At 52.6% G+C, this 14,960-nt stretch overlaps 1 protein-coding gene across 1 annotated transcript in view; it reads left to right on the forward strand.

The window, feature by feature from the left end:
• AR (androgen receptor) overlaps window positions 1–14,960 on the forward strand; it is a 46,747-nt gene that overhangs the window by 15,884 nt on the left and 15,903 nt on the right. Inside the window, exons 2-3 of the mRNA XM_074882416.1 lie at window positions 6,128–6,279; window positions 14,797–14,913. Coding sequence (XP_074738517.1) covers window positions 6,128–6,279; window positions 14,797–14,913 — 269 coding nt within the window. The remainder of the gene's footprint in view (window positions 1–6,127; window positions 6,280–14,796; window positions 14,914–14,960) is intronic.

Raw genomic sequence — 14,960 nt, forward strand, 5'->3', positions numbered from 1 at the left:
CCAGTGAAGATCAAGTTCCTGTGTGTATTTACCAGGGACGCGTCCCCGTGGTGCACACTGTGCGCTGTGCTCCGCTCTGGGAGATGCTATCTTGCCTCCCCGCCTCCAGCAGCTACACATGAAAACAAGGCATGGTCAGTTTAGAAACATATTCAAGGCTATTTAGAGAAAAGGAAATAAATTCAGTCTACAAGGCTGCGTGTTTATAGATTAAACTGCTCAAAGCGTTTTAGCAGATGGGATGCTTTAAAGTTTCCATGCAGGCCTTGTTACCTGAATCGGCGGGGCTTAGTGACTGGGTTGCAGGTTGAGCTCAGCTCTGGCAGGAGCCGGTGGCAGTGGAACGGGAGCGTGCAAGAGGGCCCGAGTCTCAGGCCTGTGGTGAACCATCGTGCTCTGGGCTAAATGTGGGGCTTGTGCCTCGACGTGAGACCTTGGTCCAGCATGAGCCACGTGACTCCGTTGACGGGAAGCCGGTTATTTTTAATACTGTGTTTGAAAACGTCATGCACAGACGATGCCATTTTAGAGGTGACATTTAGTACCGGTGACATCGCAGCGTCTCAGACACGGCAGTACATGTTCTGTGTCATCCAAGTTTGCGTGCAGACGCTTATTTAGTTCATGGCTCAGCATCTTCTTGAGCATTATGGCCAGGCAGAGTTTAGGTGCAGGGCTGTAAAGGGGCAAAACCCCCAGCCGCTGTCCCTGAAGGGTGAGGCGTGTGACGGAAGGCACTCGGCTCTGGTGGGGCTGGGTGGCCACCGCGGGTGGGCAGGCAGATCCCGCTCGGGAGTTCCCTGAAGGCCGGAGTCCCCGGCTCTGCAAATCCACCGCCTTGGGCTCTAGCAGACACGTTTCTGGACAAGGCAGCTGAACCCCGGGGTGGGTTCCACGCTGACACGGGCAGCTCGGGGATGGCTGTGCCAGCCGCCGGCGCACAGCGGTGCCAGGACAGCGCTGCAGCCTGGCGCTTCAGCTGGCGGGTCATGCTGCTGCAGCTGTTGGGGTAATTTTAACATGGGAAATGTAGTCAAATTTAAGAGTGAAGGAGGTGGAATCAGTTATGTCAGACTGATGGAAAACAGCGTGAGGAATATGCATCGTGCTGTATCAGCACGGTGAATTGCCTAACGAATTACTCTTATTTGAGCAAGCAGGCACAGGCTGTAGAAGCTGTGCAGATAAAGCAGCACTTGTACTTTTTCATGGTCTGTCTTTGGAGTCAGAAGTTCTGGGGGTGGCGGGGGGGGCAGTTGTGCCTTGGCTCCTTTTGGGTAGCGTGTGCTGTCTGGAGCTGAGACGGAAACTTTCTTTGTGGGTTGTGAGAAGTGGTTGACTTTTCTCTTATCCATGATTGCCCTTGGTTTCCCGGGTGTGTTGTGAAATCCGGGCTGTTTGGTGAAATGAACTATTGACAAACAAGTGCTTGCGTTTCCAAATTATAGTTCCTGTTCTACAGAAATATTGACATGTGGCAGGAGCTCAGCAGGCCCCCAGTTTCCTTAAAGAGCCCTTCTGAAATGAGAGTAAAATTCTTCCTGTAGCCATAAGAGAGATACCGAGGTTGTTTTTGCTCCCCCCTGAAAACCGCCGTGCTCCTTTGTGAGCAGCCCTGACCTTGGCCTTCAAGCCGTGCGCCAGGGCTGGAATCTCTGCCCGACGTCACTGCTGCACCAGTTGTGTCTGCCCGTGCCGTGCTATCTCCCTGCTTTGGGTTTCTGAGGCAGCGTGACACTTGCCACGTATTGGACAAACTCCGGCCGCGTCTCCTGGAGCCCCCCGCAACGCGCTCGCGGTTCGTTTTTGTCGCACCTCCACGTTCCTGTGGCTCGGTGGGGCGGGTGAAGGGACCGACAGAGCAAAACTTCCGCTCGGAGGGAAGCTTTTGAGCAGCCGGTGGCGAGCCTGTGGCCGAGCCTCCCTCCTGGCCCTGGCGCGGGGGCACAGGAGCTGCGAACACTGCTGGGCCCCCCCGTGCAGGTGGGTGTCGGGGCTCTGCCCAGGTAGCTGCCAGTCCTCGCACCCCACAGCCCCCCTCAGCCCTCTTTTTGGGTACTGCAGTGTTACTGCCTACATATTTTGAGAACGCCTTTAAAAGGTCTCTTGGAAACTGGAAAATACATCATTAAGGGTACCATTATTACAGCTTGCTCTGAGCTGCCCATGTTTTAGGTTATGTTTTTCTTACTATTTTCCCTCTAAAAAAGAAAAGGCAAATCGGTGTCTTTCTAAAATCGAATGTGTTCCTGGGCAAATCCTTCCTGTGGGCAGCGGCTGCCAGTGGTGAAGGTGCCAGAGTGCCCGGCTGAGCTGCTCCCCAAACACCCACCTCTGAGGACTGAGCGCTGCCCCGTGCAAACGCCGGCGGCGGGAGCGTTGCACCCGGGAGCCGCCTGTCTCCCGGCCAGGATTAACCTTGAGTGTCTGCCAGCTGCCACTGGTTCCTGTCGTGAGTGGGCAGCGGGGGCGAGATCGGCCGAGCAGGGGGTTGCTGAGCCCCCTTGGCGGAGGGATGCACGTGTGCACTAGATCCCCACGGGCGTGAAGGTGTGTTTGCACTCGCGCAGCTCTTCTCATGCAGAAACAGCTATTTAAAAAGCCACTCGAGTCTTAATTGTGAATCTACCTCACAACTTTAAATAATTGAGCCTCAAAAATCATCTGAGGTCTTCTGGGGGTCCTGATTCTGTCATCACAGCAACTGCTGCCGTGAGAGTCACTTCTGCTCGTTTCTGATCTGAAACACAGAGTGCAGAGAATAGGGAAAGCACAGTGTGGAGGGCCTTATGGAAAAGAAAAATCAGCCTTTTTCAGATTTGTGATCACATAGAGAGGAGAAAAACGTAACGGGTCATTAGAGGAAAGCTCTGGTTCTGCAGGAATCTAAAAAATTGATGGATAAATAAGGCATTTTTAGCAAAGCTTTAATATCTGCTGCTGGTTATTTCCTAGCAGTGTCTGCTCTGCAGCAGCCCCTCAAACTGAGTGCCAAGGCTCTGTAGCATTGGGCGCCCAGGGGGGGAACATGGGGGACCCTGGGGACGGGACAGTGGGATTGTGCCGGGAGGACGGGCGAGGTGTTGGGGGGGGCGAGACAGGGAGATGTTTATTGCATCAGGACTTCGCTATGGCAGATATGTTGCAGCTGACTCTATCTTCTTCATTTAATCAGTAGTTCAAGAAAAGCCTTGGAAATTGCGATTGTCAGGGAGGGATAGTGGAGCAGCATCTACAGATGAGTCACTGATTCTGATTGCTGCTGCTAAAAAGAAATCACTCAAAATGTTTCTTGCCTGAAGAACGGGATAAAATTGCTGCTCCAGTTATTAACCTTCAATTTAGGTGGGATCTGCATAGCTCTCATATGAGGAATAGAAGAGAGCAGCATTCTCGAAATACACAACTGCTCAGAGGAGAGAGGTGAGCCTGGGTTTTGATCTCGGCAGTAATTGTCCCATTTCATGCTTTATTCTCAAGGGGTGAGGGGCTTAGCCCAGACAGCCGTGCTTCAGCAGAGACAGAGCCCTGACCTGTGCGAGAGGCGAGCCGCACCGGTACTCTGGTAACAGAGTTCACCTTTGGTTGAAATTAAGCATCCCAGCTAGCTGTTCACCTGACAACAGCAACAGTCCCTGAAGTCCTCTCTGCACTCAAAAGTATTTTTCAGCCTGTGATATGGTTTAAATCAGTCCAATATTGGTTCCTTATCTGTTCTTGAGGAAACAGTTCTCATTTAAAACCTCTCTCTCTTCAGTTTAATTGATGTCTCTTGGGAAAGCGGAACAAAAGGGAGTGGATAGTCTGGACTAAAGAAGCTACTTTTATTACCAGAATTAAAATATCTGATCAAAAGCTGGTAACCAGGCAGCTGCCCCTACATGGGTGCATCGTTGTCCTTGCCACAGTTCTCCTTAAGAGTGATTGCTCTTTAAGCTGTCGCTCTAGGAGTGGTTTTAAGTCCTGATGTCCCTGGGGCTGCTCCTTGTGCAGTGCAGGTTGTACTCCCACCTTTGGGAGTAGTGAAATGAGGTAGGAGAGGGGTGGGAGCGGTGGGGGGCTGCGTGGGGCCGCCTGCGGCCGCCTGCCCCGGTACCTGCCTTGGCCGGGCCAGCGCCGGGCAGAGCTTAACAGAGGTGGAAACCCCAGTGGAAGATTAGGTCAGACAATGCACATATCTTTCCTTAATTAAACCTCGGTGCTGCCAGCCGCTCTTTCGGGGTGTGAGATGTCCCCCTGCTTGCCTGGAGGGGCCGAGCTGCCTGCGGAGCCGTGGGATGGGGACGGGTGCTGGCCACGGGCGGCAGTTGGGGCTGAGGAGCAGGACAGTGTTCCCTTGCCCCAGGGTCTGCGTTAGTGTGTGACCCCTTTTTCTAAAAGTTCCAAGACTTTTCAGAAGGTTTGTGGTGTGGGTTCCAGCTGCCATCTCTCCTAGGGCTGTTTTCTGTTTCAGTGGATTTGGGGTTTATTCGTACTGTGGGCCCAAATGGGGCCTTTTCTGAGTATAAAGATTTTTTCCAAGAAGTCCTGATGTTGTCACATTTGCTCTTAATATAATTTTATTTCTAAGAGCTAGCTGCAAGCATTCAAACAATACCAGAAACCGAAGGCAGATCTAATTTTGACCTAAAAGTTGTGGTGTCCTCCTGACTGTTAGAAGCTAATTGCCTCATCCAGCGTTTTGACAAAAAGCAAGTTTTAGCAAGTAAAATCCTATTGCTCCCCGTACTGCCTGGACATGCGCTGACTTGTGATTCTGACAAGCACCTCTCCTGCTGCCGTGCCTTCTGAAGAAGCAGCTTCTCCAGAGATCTGATCAAACAAGCGTGCGGCAGCGTGTGTCGGGAGGGAGGCGGCGGGACGGGAGCAGCCGAGCGAGAGGGTTTGGGCGTGCGGTGGAGGGAAGCACAAGGACAGCGCGGTCGGAGCACAGGGCTGGCTCTCGGCACGGCCGCGGTCCTCTCCTCGCGCTTGGCACCCGCTCGGGTTGTGCCAGGGCCGCAGGAGGCTCTTCGTGCTTTCCCAGCACAACTTGGAAGTGGTTGTGTCAAATCTGGGGGTTGGGGAAAGCAGCGACAGGCCAGGATGGCCCCTGGTGCTGGTGGGAGTCCGCGCTCTGCCCCTGCTAATAGCTGGTTTCCATCCCCATCCTTGTTTCCAGCTGCCCAGAGTGAAAACCCAGCCTGGGTTTTTCAGGCTGCTGAGCCGGCGAGTGGAAAATGAAAAGCTCTGTAATCCCCACTGACCCACTTCCAGCATTTAATCGTAGTTATTATAGGGCAGACCCTGCAACTTTTATTTTTGGCTCTGAAGCTTGTTTCCGCCCTTCAGTGGTTGGCAGCGCCGTGCTCTGCCCGCAGGGCCGTGCCAGGGCAGGGACCTCGGTGACACTGTCCCAGTGTATCCCGTGTGCCTGGGAGGGGCAGAGGCAGTGCCTGTGGTCATGGGGAGGGTACAAACAGGAGTGTGCTGGGACACGGCCACAGCAAATGCTTTATGTTTTCACCAGAGGCTTCTGGCTGGGTTTAGTAGTCGTGTGGATGAGCAAGGCGTCCCGGAAGAAGGTTCAGTCCAGCCGTTGCCGGGTATTGAAAGAGGGACTAGGTAGAACACAAGCAAGACAAAAAAGAATAGCTTAAGGCAGTTTGATAGTTTAGGAAAAAATAATTTGTTTAACTTAAGAATCAAAAGGATAAATTCATCTGTAGTGAAGTGGCAACAGTGACCTTAATGGAGTGGGATCACGTAGCTTAATGAGCCTGCAGAGTCCTTCTTTTGATGTCTGGGCCTCGCTGCTGAAGCCAAAATTACATGAACACTGCAGCAGCTGGTCCCAGTCACCTTCCCTTCCTGGGCTGTGCTGTCGCTGTGCCTGTACTTTGTCACCCATTGTCACACATTGTACCGGTGTCAGGAGGGCACCCCAGCATGGCCTTCTGCATGCGCATAGCAAGGCCGGGCTTAGCCGTTGCCTCCTTCCTGATCAGTGTTTGGCTTGTCCCCTCACCGGAATTTGGGGTTTTGCCATGAATGTTCTCCCACGTGCCATCTGCTGGGCTCGCCCATAGCTCGTCCGATCCTCATTTGCTGACCCTTCCCCTTCTTCTCTTTCTGTTTTACACTGCAGGTTGGAGACTGGCCATGAACACGTCTTGCCCATTGACTATTACTTTCCACCTCAGAAGACTTGCCTGATCTGTGGAGATGAAGCATCTGGGTGCCACTATGGAGCCCTCACTTGTGGTAGCTGCAAAGTCTTCTTCAAACGGGCAGCTGAAGGTAATGCGTGCAGAGAGGGGAGGGGAAACCACTCCCACCTCCAAGTGTGGGCTTTCTCTACGCTGACACAAGTTCTCTCATCAGCAGTCAAGTCATTAAGTGCTGGAGGCATCTGCAGCATCATACATTTCCCTCCTGTTGAGAGAGGTTAAGCAGCCTTGCTGTGGGCAGCCAAGAGTGGTGGGGACGAAGTGTGGTGTGTTTCTAAGGTCTCTTAAATTAGTACAGGAAAAAATTCAAGGATAAGTTGATTTCTTTGTCCTATGTTTGTCATTCAACATTACAGATTGCCCTCAAAAAGCAGCCAAACCAGTTTGCCAAAACACAATCCTTTTCAATGCCTGATGATCTTGGTGACCTAGTGAGACCCCAGAGCAGTCAGTTCCTGCTTCTCTTGACTCTCAAAGGTGCTTTAAGTTCCTGTCAGCCCTCCTGTGATCTCAGACCCACAACTCCACATTTAGGGGATGCTTTTGCTCTCTTGCATCCCTTTCAGAGGGTCACTTCTCTCAATACCTGCAGAACAGCAGAACTTCTGTCCATCAAGAGCTGTGCTCTGACCTTGGAGTCCATGGTCCTTCTCCCCAACCCTTGAGAAGGCAACTTCTCCTTCATGTCCAGGTCTGTAGTGCCAGGCTCTCCAGAGATAAGTGTGAGCTCAGACGTTCCCTCTCAACAGCAAGGTCTCACCACCAGCTTTCCTTGGTAATTAGCATGTAGGAGGACCCAGCCCGGCTGCTTCCTTGGGCTGTGGGGCAGCAGCGTCTGGTTTCTCACAGCAGTTAAGAGTCACAATTCCCCGGCAGCAGAGCGAGAGTCGGACAGCCTGACTGTCCAGTAACATAACGCGCCTGTAAATCACCCATCTCACTTGTTTTCTGGAGTGATGAACCAACACAAACCATCATTCTTCCTCGGTGCTGACAGGGTTTGTCCAGAGCGCCAGCACAGCGTCAGCAGCCGCTGCTACAGCCACGGCACCCCCGGGAGAGGGGGCACCGCCGCTCCTAGCCGGCCTCACGTCACCCCTCTGTCGAGCAGAGGTCCCCCACTGATGGGTGCTCGCCTGCCGTTGTCAGAGCACCACTTCCAGGTTAATTCTAGCGTTATCCGGTGCGTTTTTGGAGTCGTGTTCTCCCTTGTGCATCGCACGTGCCAGGAGTGAACTTGGCAGCGGGGAGGAATCGGGACTGTGCCCAAGAGGACAGCAGCATCCTGCTGCCATAATAGGACAGTCCAATAACATTAATGATAGTAAGTTTGGCCTGTTTTCCCCAAGTAAATAATTTACAGAGACGTCTCTTTGCTATACACCAAGTCTATGAAGCCAGATTGGCTCATGCAGCCAGAGCAAATGTCAGGTGCTGGTTTAAGTCAGCAAGTTACTGTTGATTTCTAGTAAGCGGCATCTTGGCTCTCTCTGGCAGAGAAACTGCTGATGAAACACCCTGTGTCAGCTGGTGGGTCCCAGAGCGCTGCTCCTCCGATGGCACCGCGGTGGGCTCTGTCCTGCGTGGGGGCGCAGGCGGATGAGGGCTGCGAGGTTGCTGAGAGGAGGCAGCCAGGGCTGAGGTGGTGTTCCCTCTCCTGATTGTGCTGTATCGTTGATTAAAATGGTATTTATACCTCTTCTTAGTGTTTAAGCCTCAAGGTATCGCAGAGGGTTAAAAGTGTTTGGTTGCTTAGGGCTGGGCAGCAGCAGCCCTTTGCCTTTCCCCTGGATGAGACTGTGGAGCAAAGTGCGTCTGCAGTGGGGACCCGCCTGGGTGTGAGGTTTCATCTTATGTTACCCTGAGGTATGTGGGTAGAGTCTTTATTTTGGAGAAGAGACAATAAATCAGACTCCTTTATAGATATTGAATGCAGGGTGATGATGTAGGTGATGATTTCTGTCTGAGCTCTTGGTGATTTTCCAGGCAGACCTTTCCTTCTTAAAGTTGAGGAGCAATATTGAAAGCTGATATTTCAGTGTGTTCTCATATTTTAAATTCCATAAAATGCATCTCTGAAAACCTTAGGTCACCTTTGGAGACTTTTTACAACAGCAGATCAGAAAGCTTCCCCAATGAGAAAAGAACCCTTTTCTTCTGCCCCTGTCACCTTCCTGTTACTGGCGTAACCGCGCAGCCTCTTGATGGGCAGGAGAAGCAGTGGACTGGGAGCTGAAGAGCAGCACAAACAGATCACCTTGGAGGGAATGGAGAGTAGCTGGTTTTTCTTTTATCATATTTTTTGCCTAATATAATACCGAACTTATTTGGCAGTAATTCAGGGATATCTAAGAATGTTTTAGAGACATGCACTGCCTTCTAAGGATTAGAAAGGGAAAAGATTTTTTAAAAAAAGAAAAAAGTTACGACATTGATTCCTCTTCTCTTTTGGAACACGCTGAGGGATTCATGCGGTTTCCAGTAGAGCAGATCACTCCTGCTTTGATAAAATGTTTGACAGATTTGAGGTTTTTTTGCAAGCTCGGGTCCAACCAGTCCTTGCAGAAAGATGCTGGGAGAGTTAACAGAGAAGACATGAATATTTTCCTGATCTCTTTCCATCAGCTCTCTCGATTTATAGACTCTCTCAAGATATCCAGGTTATATATAGGCCAGCTCTAAAATGCACCCTTCAGATTCTCCAGCTCTGATGTGGCTGTCCTCACTTGCACGATGGCCAGCCTCATTTCTGTAGCCAAACCTGGCATCTGTCTCTCCCCTTCTGTCACCCCGCTCTGGTGTCCCAGCACTGAGGGATCCAGAGGGTCAGGGCTCACTGCCCCGGCGAGAAGTGCTGCGGCTCCTCTGCAGCCTGCGAAGGAGGGCTCCTCCTCCTCTAATTCCTCTTTCTCCTACAGTAACAAAGATTTGGTAGACAAAAAGTACATCTACCTCAGCACAGATTTTGGTTTTTCTCAACACAAGTAGGCAGGGCATCGCTTCGCGGGGTTAGGGTGGCTTGGATGAGTTGAAGACGTCAGGGTTTGGTGTCCTGATACCACACTTGTGCCTGAAACAGAAACATGCTTCAAACACGACAGGCTTCCAAATCAACTGGCAGTCCAGGGGTTCCTGTTATCCCATCCCATCCAAGGAGGGAGTCATTTTTGTGTCCTCTGCATCCATCCCTGAAAAATGGTCGGCCTTCCTCGTCCCTCCGAGGTTGCACGTGACCTGATGGCCACTTCAGAGCTGCCTCCGCGCAGGACTGGCACGCCTCAGGCTGTGTTCCTGATGGGACTGCCTTTAAATAGCAGAGAGCTAAATGAAAAAAATAACACGGTATTTCGTGAATTTCCTAGAGGGCTAATGGCCAGACTGCTGTGCAGCCTGTTCCGATTCCCTTTCAGTCGCTTTCTATGTGGCTTATTGGTCCGTGTCCCGGCCTGCTGGGATTAGCCTTGCACCAGAGAAACGTCTCCAGCCCAACTCCACAGTTTCTTGCCAGTTTCCAAGATGACAAGTTAAAGTGAACCATTTTCAAAGACCACCACCGTGGTTTAAAATGCTCTCTTCTCCTTGCCATGGCTGATCTGACCGTGTGCAGAAGAGTCGGGTCTCCAGAAGAGCCCCGTGGTGCTGCACCTGCTGGTCTTGGGCGCTGCCTGCCAGGGGGGATCGCTCTGCCCCCCTCTCGGCGCCCACAGACCAGCTCCCCGGTGCGGCCGTGCTTCTCGGGGGGACCCGGTACATCGGCACCCGCTGCACTGGGTGTCGGGGGGGTGGCAGCTCCCCATGCTGTGCCACTGATGGGCAGCTGGTCGCTGCTTCTGCCAGCGCTGGAGCCAGCGGTCAGTCGCGAACAGGCAGACGTGACATTGGTTGGAGTCTGAGGCAGTTTGACCTCAAACCGGATCAGGAGTTAAAACATTACAGTTTTGTTGCCAGAGAGCTGAGCAATTAGAACGTTTTCGCTTGCTGGGTTTAAGCATCTTTAAAATAGTCTTTTCAGTTTGCACAGTCCTGTAGTTGTTCCCTTCTAGAGCTCGTCCTTCAGCCTTGGCTGCTCCAGGCCCCTCGCTAGACTCTGTACAGAGCCGTTACCTGCCTGTGCTGGTACTTCACCAGCATCTGTAACTTCCGTGCTTGTGTTTTTCTGCCTAGCTAATATTTTCACTTGCAGCCCATCGTTTCTGGAGAGCTTCCCCCCTGCTCTTCCCGCAGAGCCAGCCACCGCAGGCTGCTGGTTGCTGCTCTGAGAAGGAAGAACTGGAGCCGGTGCTGAAGCCCTCACAGTGTCACTGGAATGATGCTTTTCTTTAGTCTTCTGGTAAATTCAGGTGACTATTAAGAAAACGACTTTGCAGAGATCATTTATTATTAGTGACTCAGTGTTTGTTCCTGCAAGCTTCATAGCTGTGCCCTCTTTGATTATTTCTAATGGGGGCATAAAGCAGGAACTTCAGAGAGGTCCCAGCACCAAACCCAGCTCTTGCCCCAGCCCAGCTGGTGACAGCGATGGGGACCAGAGTTTTTACAGAAGAGGACTAGAGACCCTGTGGTTATGTGAGACCCTGGGAGACTCTCTTTCTCAGAAAGCTTGGCCTTATCCCCCAGCTGTTAGAACGTAGTTTATGCCCTGAAGTACAGGATGTGTCTCTCTTCCAAAAGGCATTTAATGGGTTTTCACATTCACGACTGTAAATCTTACTCCAGACGTTTGCGTAGATTGCTTTCTGGAAGAGAAAGCTACTCTAGGCACAGCGACTCATGTGGCAACAGGCTTTTGGTTAAATAACTTCCCTGGATTGAGCAACTCATCTTTCTCCATAAATCTTTATTTTCAGTCGAGACTGGAGAGCTGCTCTTCCCCCTGCTCCTGATGTTCGCTGCAGTCCCAGGCCAGGAGCAGGAGGACTCGGGGATGGCAGAAGCATCTTCCTGCCTGGCGTGAGGCAGCAGGGGAGGGAGGCCGAGCCAGGGGGGCCGTGGGACAGCAGCGTGTTCGTGGTGTGTGCTGGGGGGGGGCTGCAGCAGCCGCAAGAGCCTCGGCTGCGCAGGCTGATCCTGGGGGGGTCCCTGTGCTGGGCTGACGTAGCAGGGGGGTGCTGAGTACCCCCATAACTTCCCTGCTCGCCTGCGTACCTGCCAAACGGTGTCTGGATCGGCAGGGGAGGAGAGGGCTCTTCTCCAGGGTGCATCTGCCCTGTCGCCAGCTGGGGAGCTGTGTCTGAGGCTGATGCCTTGCCAGCGTCCCTGTGTGAAGGCAGTCTGGGCGATGGATGGGCTGTGCAAAGAGCAGGACCGCTGGGTAAAGTGGGAGAGTGTGTTTAAAGTTTAGACCTGTGCTTACAGGTTTGCAAAGCAAGAGCCTCTGCTTCAGAGTAATATGAGAAAGTCTCTCTATTGTTTGCAGGAAAGGAGAAAAAAAAATTCCAGTGCTAAACTGAATAAAAGAAAAATCAGTGCATTTATCTTTATTTAAAGAACAGCTGGTTGCAAATGCCTCGGCTTGTTCTTAAATGAAAAGAGTAAATTATCCTGAAATTAAAAACAAGTCTCTGTATATGAGGAGTTACTTAAGGCAGATGGAACCCGTCTCTATCCCAGCCACCCTTCCTTCTTCTCTGGGCTTCTGCAGCCAGTGGCACCTTCTCCTCCATACGCTGGGCTCAGGTGCCGAGAGCTGCCCACTGCCCGCTGGGAGAGGAGGCTGGAGTGAGCGGGGGAGCTGCTGCCGTACCCGCCCGAGATGAGCCGCTCGGTGCAGCCGTCTGCGCTGGGGGCTGTGAGTGTCCCGGCCGTGGGGGTTCTCTGCAGCCGATGGGACGAGCGCAGGCGGCTCAGGACAGGGGTGGCATCGCTGGGGTGGTGACACGGGCCCTCTCCCAGGTCATGGGTTCGTTTCACAAAGCGTATCCACGGCTGGGGGTGGCAGCGACGGGGGCACTGGGTTTCTCCAGTAATTAAAAGGGGAATCTCTATACCCCTGGAGATCAGGAGGAGATGAGCAAGTGGCTTATTCTCATGCTGAGCAGAAGCAGGCTCATGAATAGCCATTGCATGACCATTTGTTTCCCTTTTTGTTAATGGCTAACAGCTTAAAATAAACAGTGCCCGTCTATGCATGCACAGTTAACAGAAAATTGGTTCCTGCCTCAAAGAGTTTATTTTGTGAACCAGGAAGCAGCCCCTCGCTATTTTAGCAAAATCCCTGTACCATGACTGTGGGGTGAGTTATTGACTGTGACTTAAAAGCTTGCGTTCACCCGAGCCCGTCGGCGGGGAGGTGAAGTTGTCACAGAGCCTCTTGTAAGGTGCTCGCTCTGTGCACGGTGACCCGGGAGGGCTGGGGGGGGTCACTCCCCCTCCCGTCCCTCCCCAGCAGTGCCAGGGGGAAGCGGCTGCGGTCCCAGCGGGGCCGTTTTGTACTCGTGGTAGTTTTGACGGGCTCTGGAGCATCCCCGTGTCTGACACTGTCGCAGGACAGGAGTCCTGCAGTGCAGCTGGCGGGGAAGGAGAGCAAAATCCCCCTGCAGCTCCCCGGGCCGATGCCTCAGAAGGTGGAGTGTCCATTCTTGTTTGATGTACGCACCTAAAGAGCTTGAGTGGAGCGAGTATGGCCTCGGCACTTGTTTCCCATAGCACAAAAATAACTCCAAGTAACCCAGTTTCTGTTGAAGTTGTTTATTACTCAGCCTCTGCAGTGAACTGTTGAAAGGGAGGATGGTGCTTGTGTTCCCTGGGATTTGGTGTAATCGGTGCTTCTTCCAAGGCTTGTCTAAGTGTCCTTAACACTGGTAATGAGCCGGGGGAGTGGGGTGAGAAGAGGTGCTGAGGCAATGGTGTTAAAAGGGTTTAAGAGGCGTCAGGTGCTGCAGGTAATGCACTCCTGCCCCATTATGTCTCCAGTCTTAACAGCTGAGGCACTGGGGGTGTGTAACGACCAGATTTAATGGGGACCACTCTCAGAAGTTCAAACCTGCGGCAGCAGCTGAGCCCTGGAAGGACTTTTCTGCGCCCCTGCGGCGGGAGGCCGCTGGTGGGGTGTCACAGCGAAGCCGCGGCTGGACACTGCTGGCAGCTGGTGCCGGGGGGATGTCACTGGGCTCCTCCCGCCCCAGGGTGCAGAGAGGGAGCTGCTGGCTGGAGCTGTGGTGGGGTCTGTGAGACTGGGTTGCTAAAATTTGGCTGCTTTTTCCGATTCCAGTATCTTCAGAAGTTGTGGATATGTGTGTGTGGGAGGTGGGGGGTTGTTAAATCAGTGCGCCAAAATTGGCGCTTCTCTTGTCAAAACTGGTACGTTACATCGAACCTCATCCTGCTAATGGATCTCTGGTGACTCCAAAGGGCTATTCCTGTAAGAATATAGAAAGCAAACACTTGCAGGATGATAAATAAAGATTAAGCTGGATATGGACTGATTTCCCATGTAGGCCACTTACACAGAGTCTGAGGTGCACAGCTCTATTATTTTCCAAGACTGCTTTTCTTTGGAACGGTATGGAGAACATCAGATAAATCCTGAGACAGTAAACGTGTTTAGACTTGACAGGAAAACAAATGATGAATCAGGAAGGAAAGTTTATTCTTGGCATGTCTAGCAAAGGAGGCAGTGAAAAGAAGAGCTGAGATCCGGAGCTCTAAGGGTTGCTCTCTAAACGAGTGGAAAGGTGAGTCTAGGATAGCCTGACAATAAGTAGCTTCTGAATTTTCTGCAAGCGCCCCTAAAGCTGCTGCTGTGCAGGGTCTCCCTTACAGGGAAGCACTGGTCCCAGTTTCCCCCTGGCTGGCTGTGAGAGCAGCCCAGGGGACCGGGGGACAGGTGCCAGCCGGGCATGGGACTCACGGCGGCAGGGCCTGTGGGGCAGCAGCTCCCCGTGCAGCCAATTCCCCGACCCCGGTGTCTGTAACCTCCAGACAACAAACCCGGTATTAATGGGTGGCACAAAAACCAGCTCAGCCCCCAAAAGCACTGTAAAGGGAGTTGTGGTTGCAGAGGGAAGGCCGCTGTCTGGGACTGCGTTCAGCAAACTGGGGGTGAGTGCTGTGGCAGGAGGTTCAAACTGTGCTTTGAAGGAGTTCTGGGAGAAAAACAGCTCGTCACAGCAAAAAACCAAGCAGTAGATGTGTGACGTTTAAAAAATGAGACCCAAACTGTCCGTGTTTCGTTACTTTTTAAATGCTGTTTCTGGACTGCCTCTGCTGTGCTGCACACCGCAGAGTGGGTTTGCTCCTTGGAGGTGCTGGTCTAAAAGCCTCGGCCGTGGTCCTGCCCGAGGAGCCGTGCTGCCTGCGGCGGGGAGGGCAGGCAGGAGTGGGTGCTGGAGGTGGCGAAACAGCACCGGCCTCTCGTACAGGGTGTGTACGTCTGGCAGTGAGGAGCAGCTCCTGGGGCAGCAGAGGAAGAATGGTGCTGGTCCCCAAAAGATACCAACTTCCAACAGAAATCTTCCACTGGGGGGTTAACTGGGAAACCAGCACTGATATGATGCTTCTCTCCTCTCTCCTCTCCTCTCTCCTCTCTCCTCTCTCCTCATCCAGTTGGTACCCACCACCCATCTGCCGTCTCCTCTGATGTTTGTAGGTAAACAGAAGTACCTCTGTGCCAGCCGGAACGACTGCACCATCGACAAGTTCAGAAGGAAAAACTGCCCGTCCTGCCGCCTGCGGAAGTGCTACGAAGCTGGGATGACTCTCGGAGGTACTGTCCGAATAACCTGCGGGGGGCTGGGGCGGCCGGGCCGAGCC

This window comes from Strix uralensis, chromosome 13, assembly GCF_047716275.1.
Source record: "Strix uralensis isolate ZFMK-TIS-50842 chromosome 13, bStrUra1, whole genome shotgun sequence".
NCBI classification, from domain to species: domain Eukaryota; kingdom Metazoa; phylum Chordata; class Aves; order Strigiformes; family Strigidae; genus Strix; species Strix uralensis.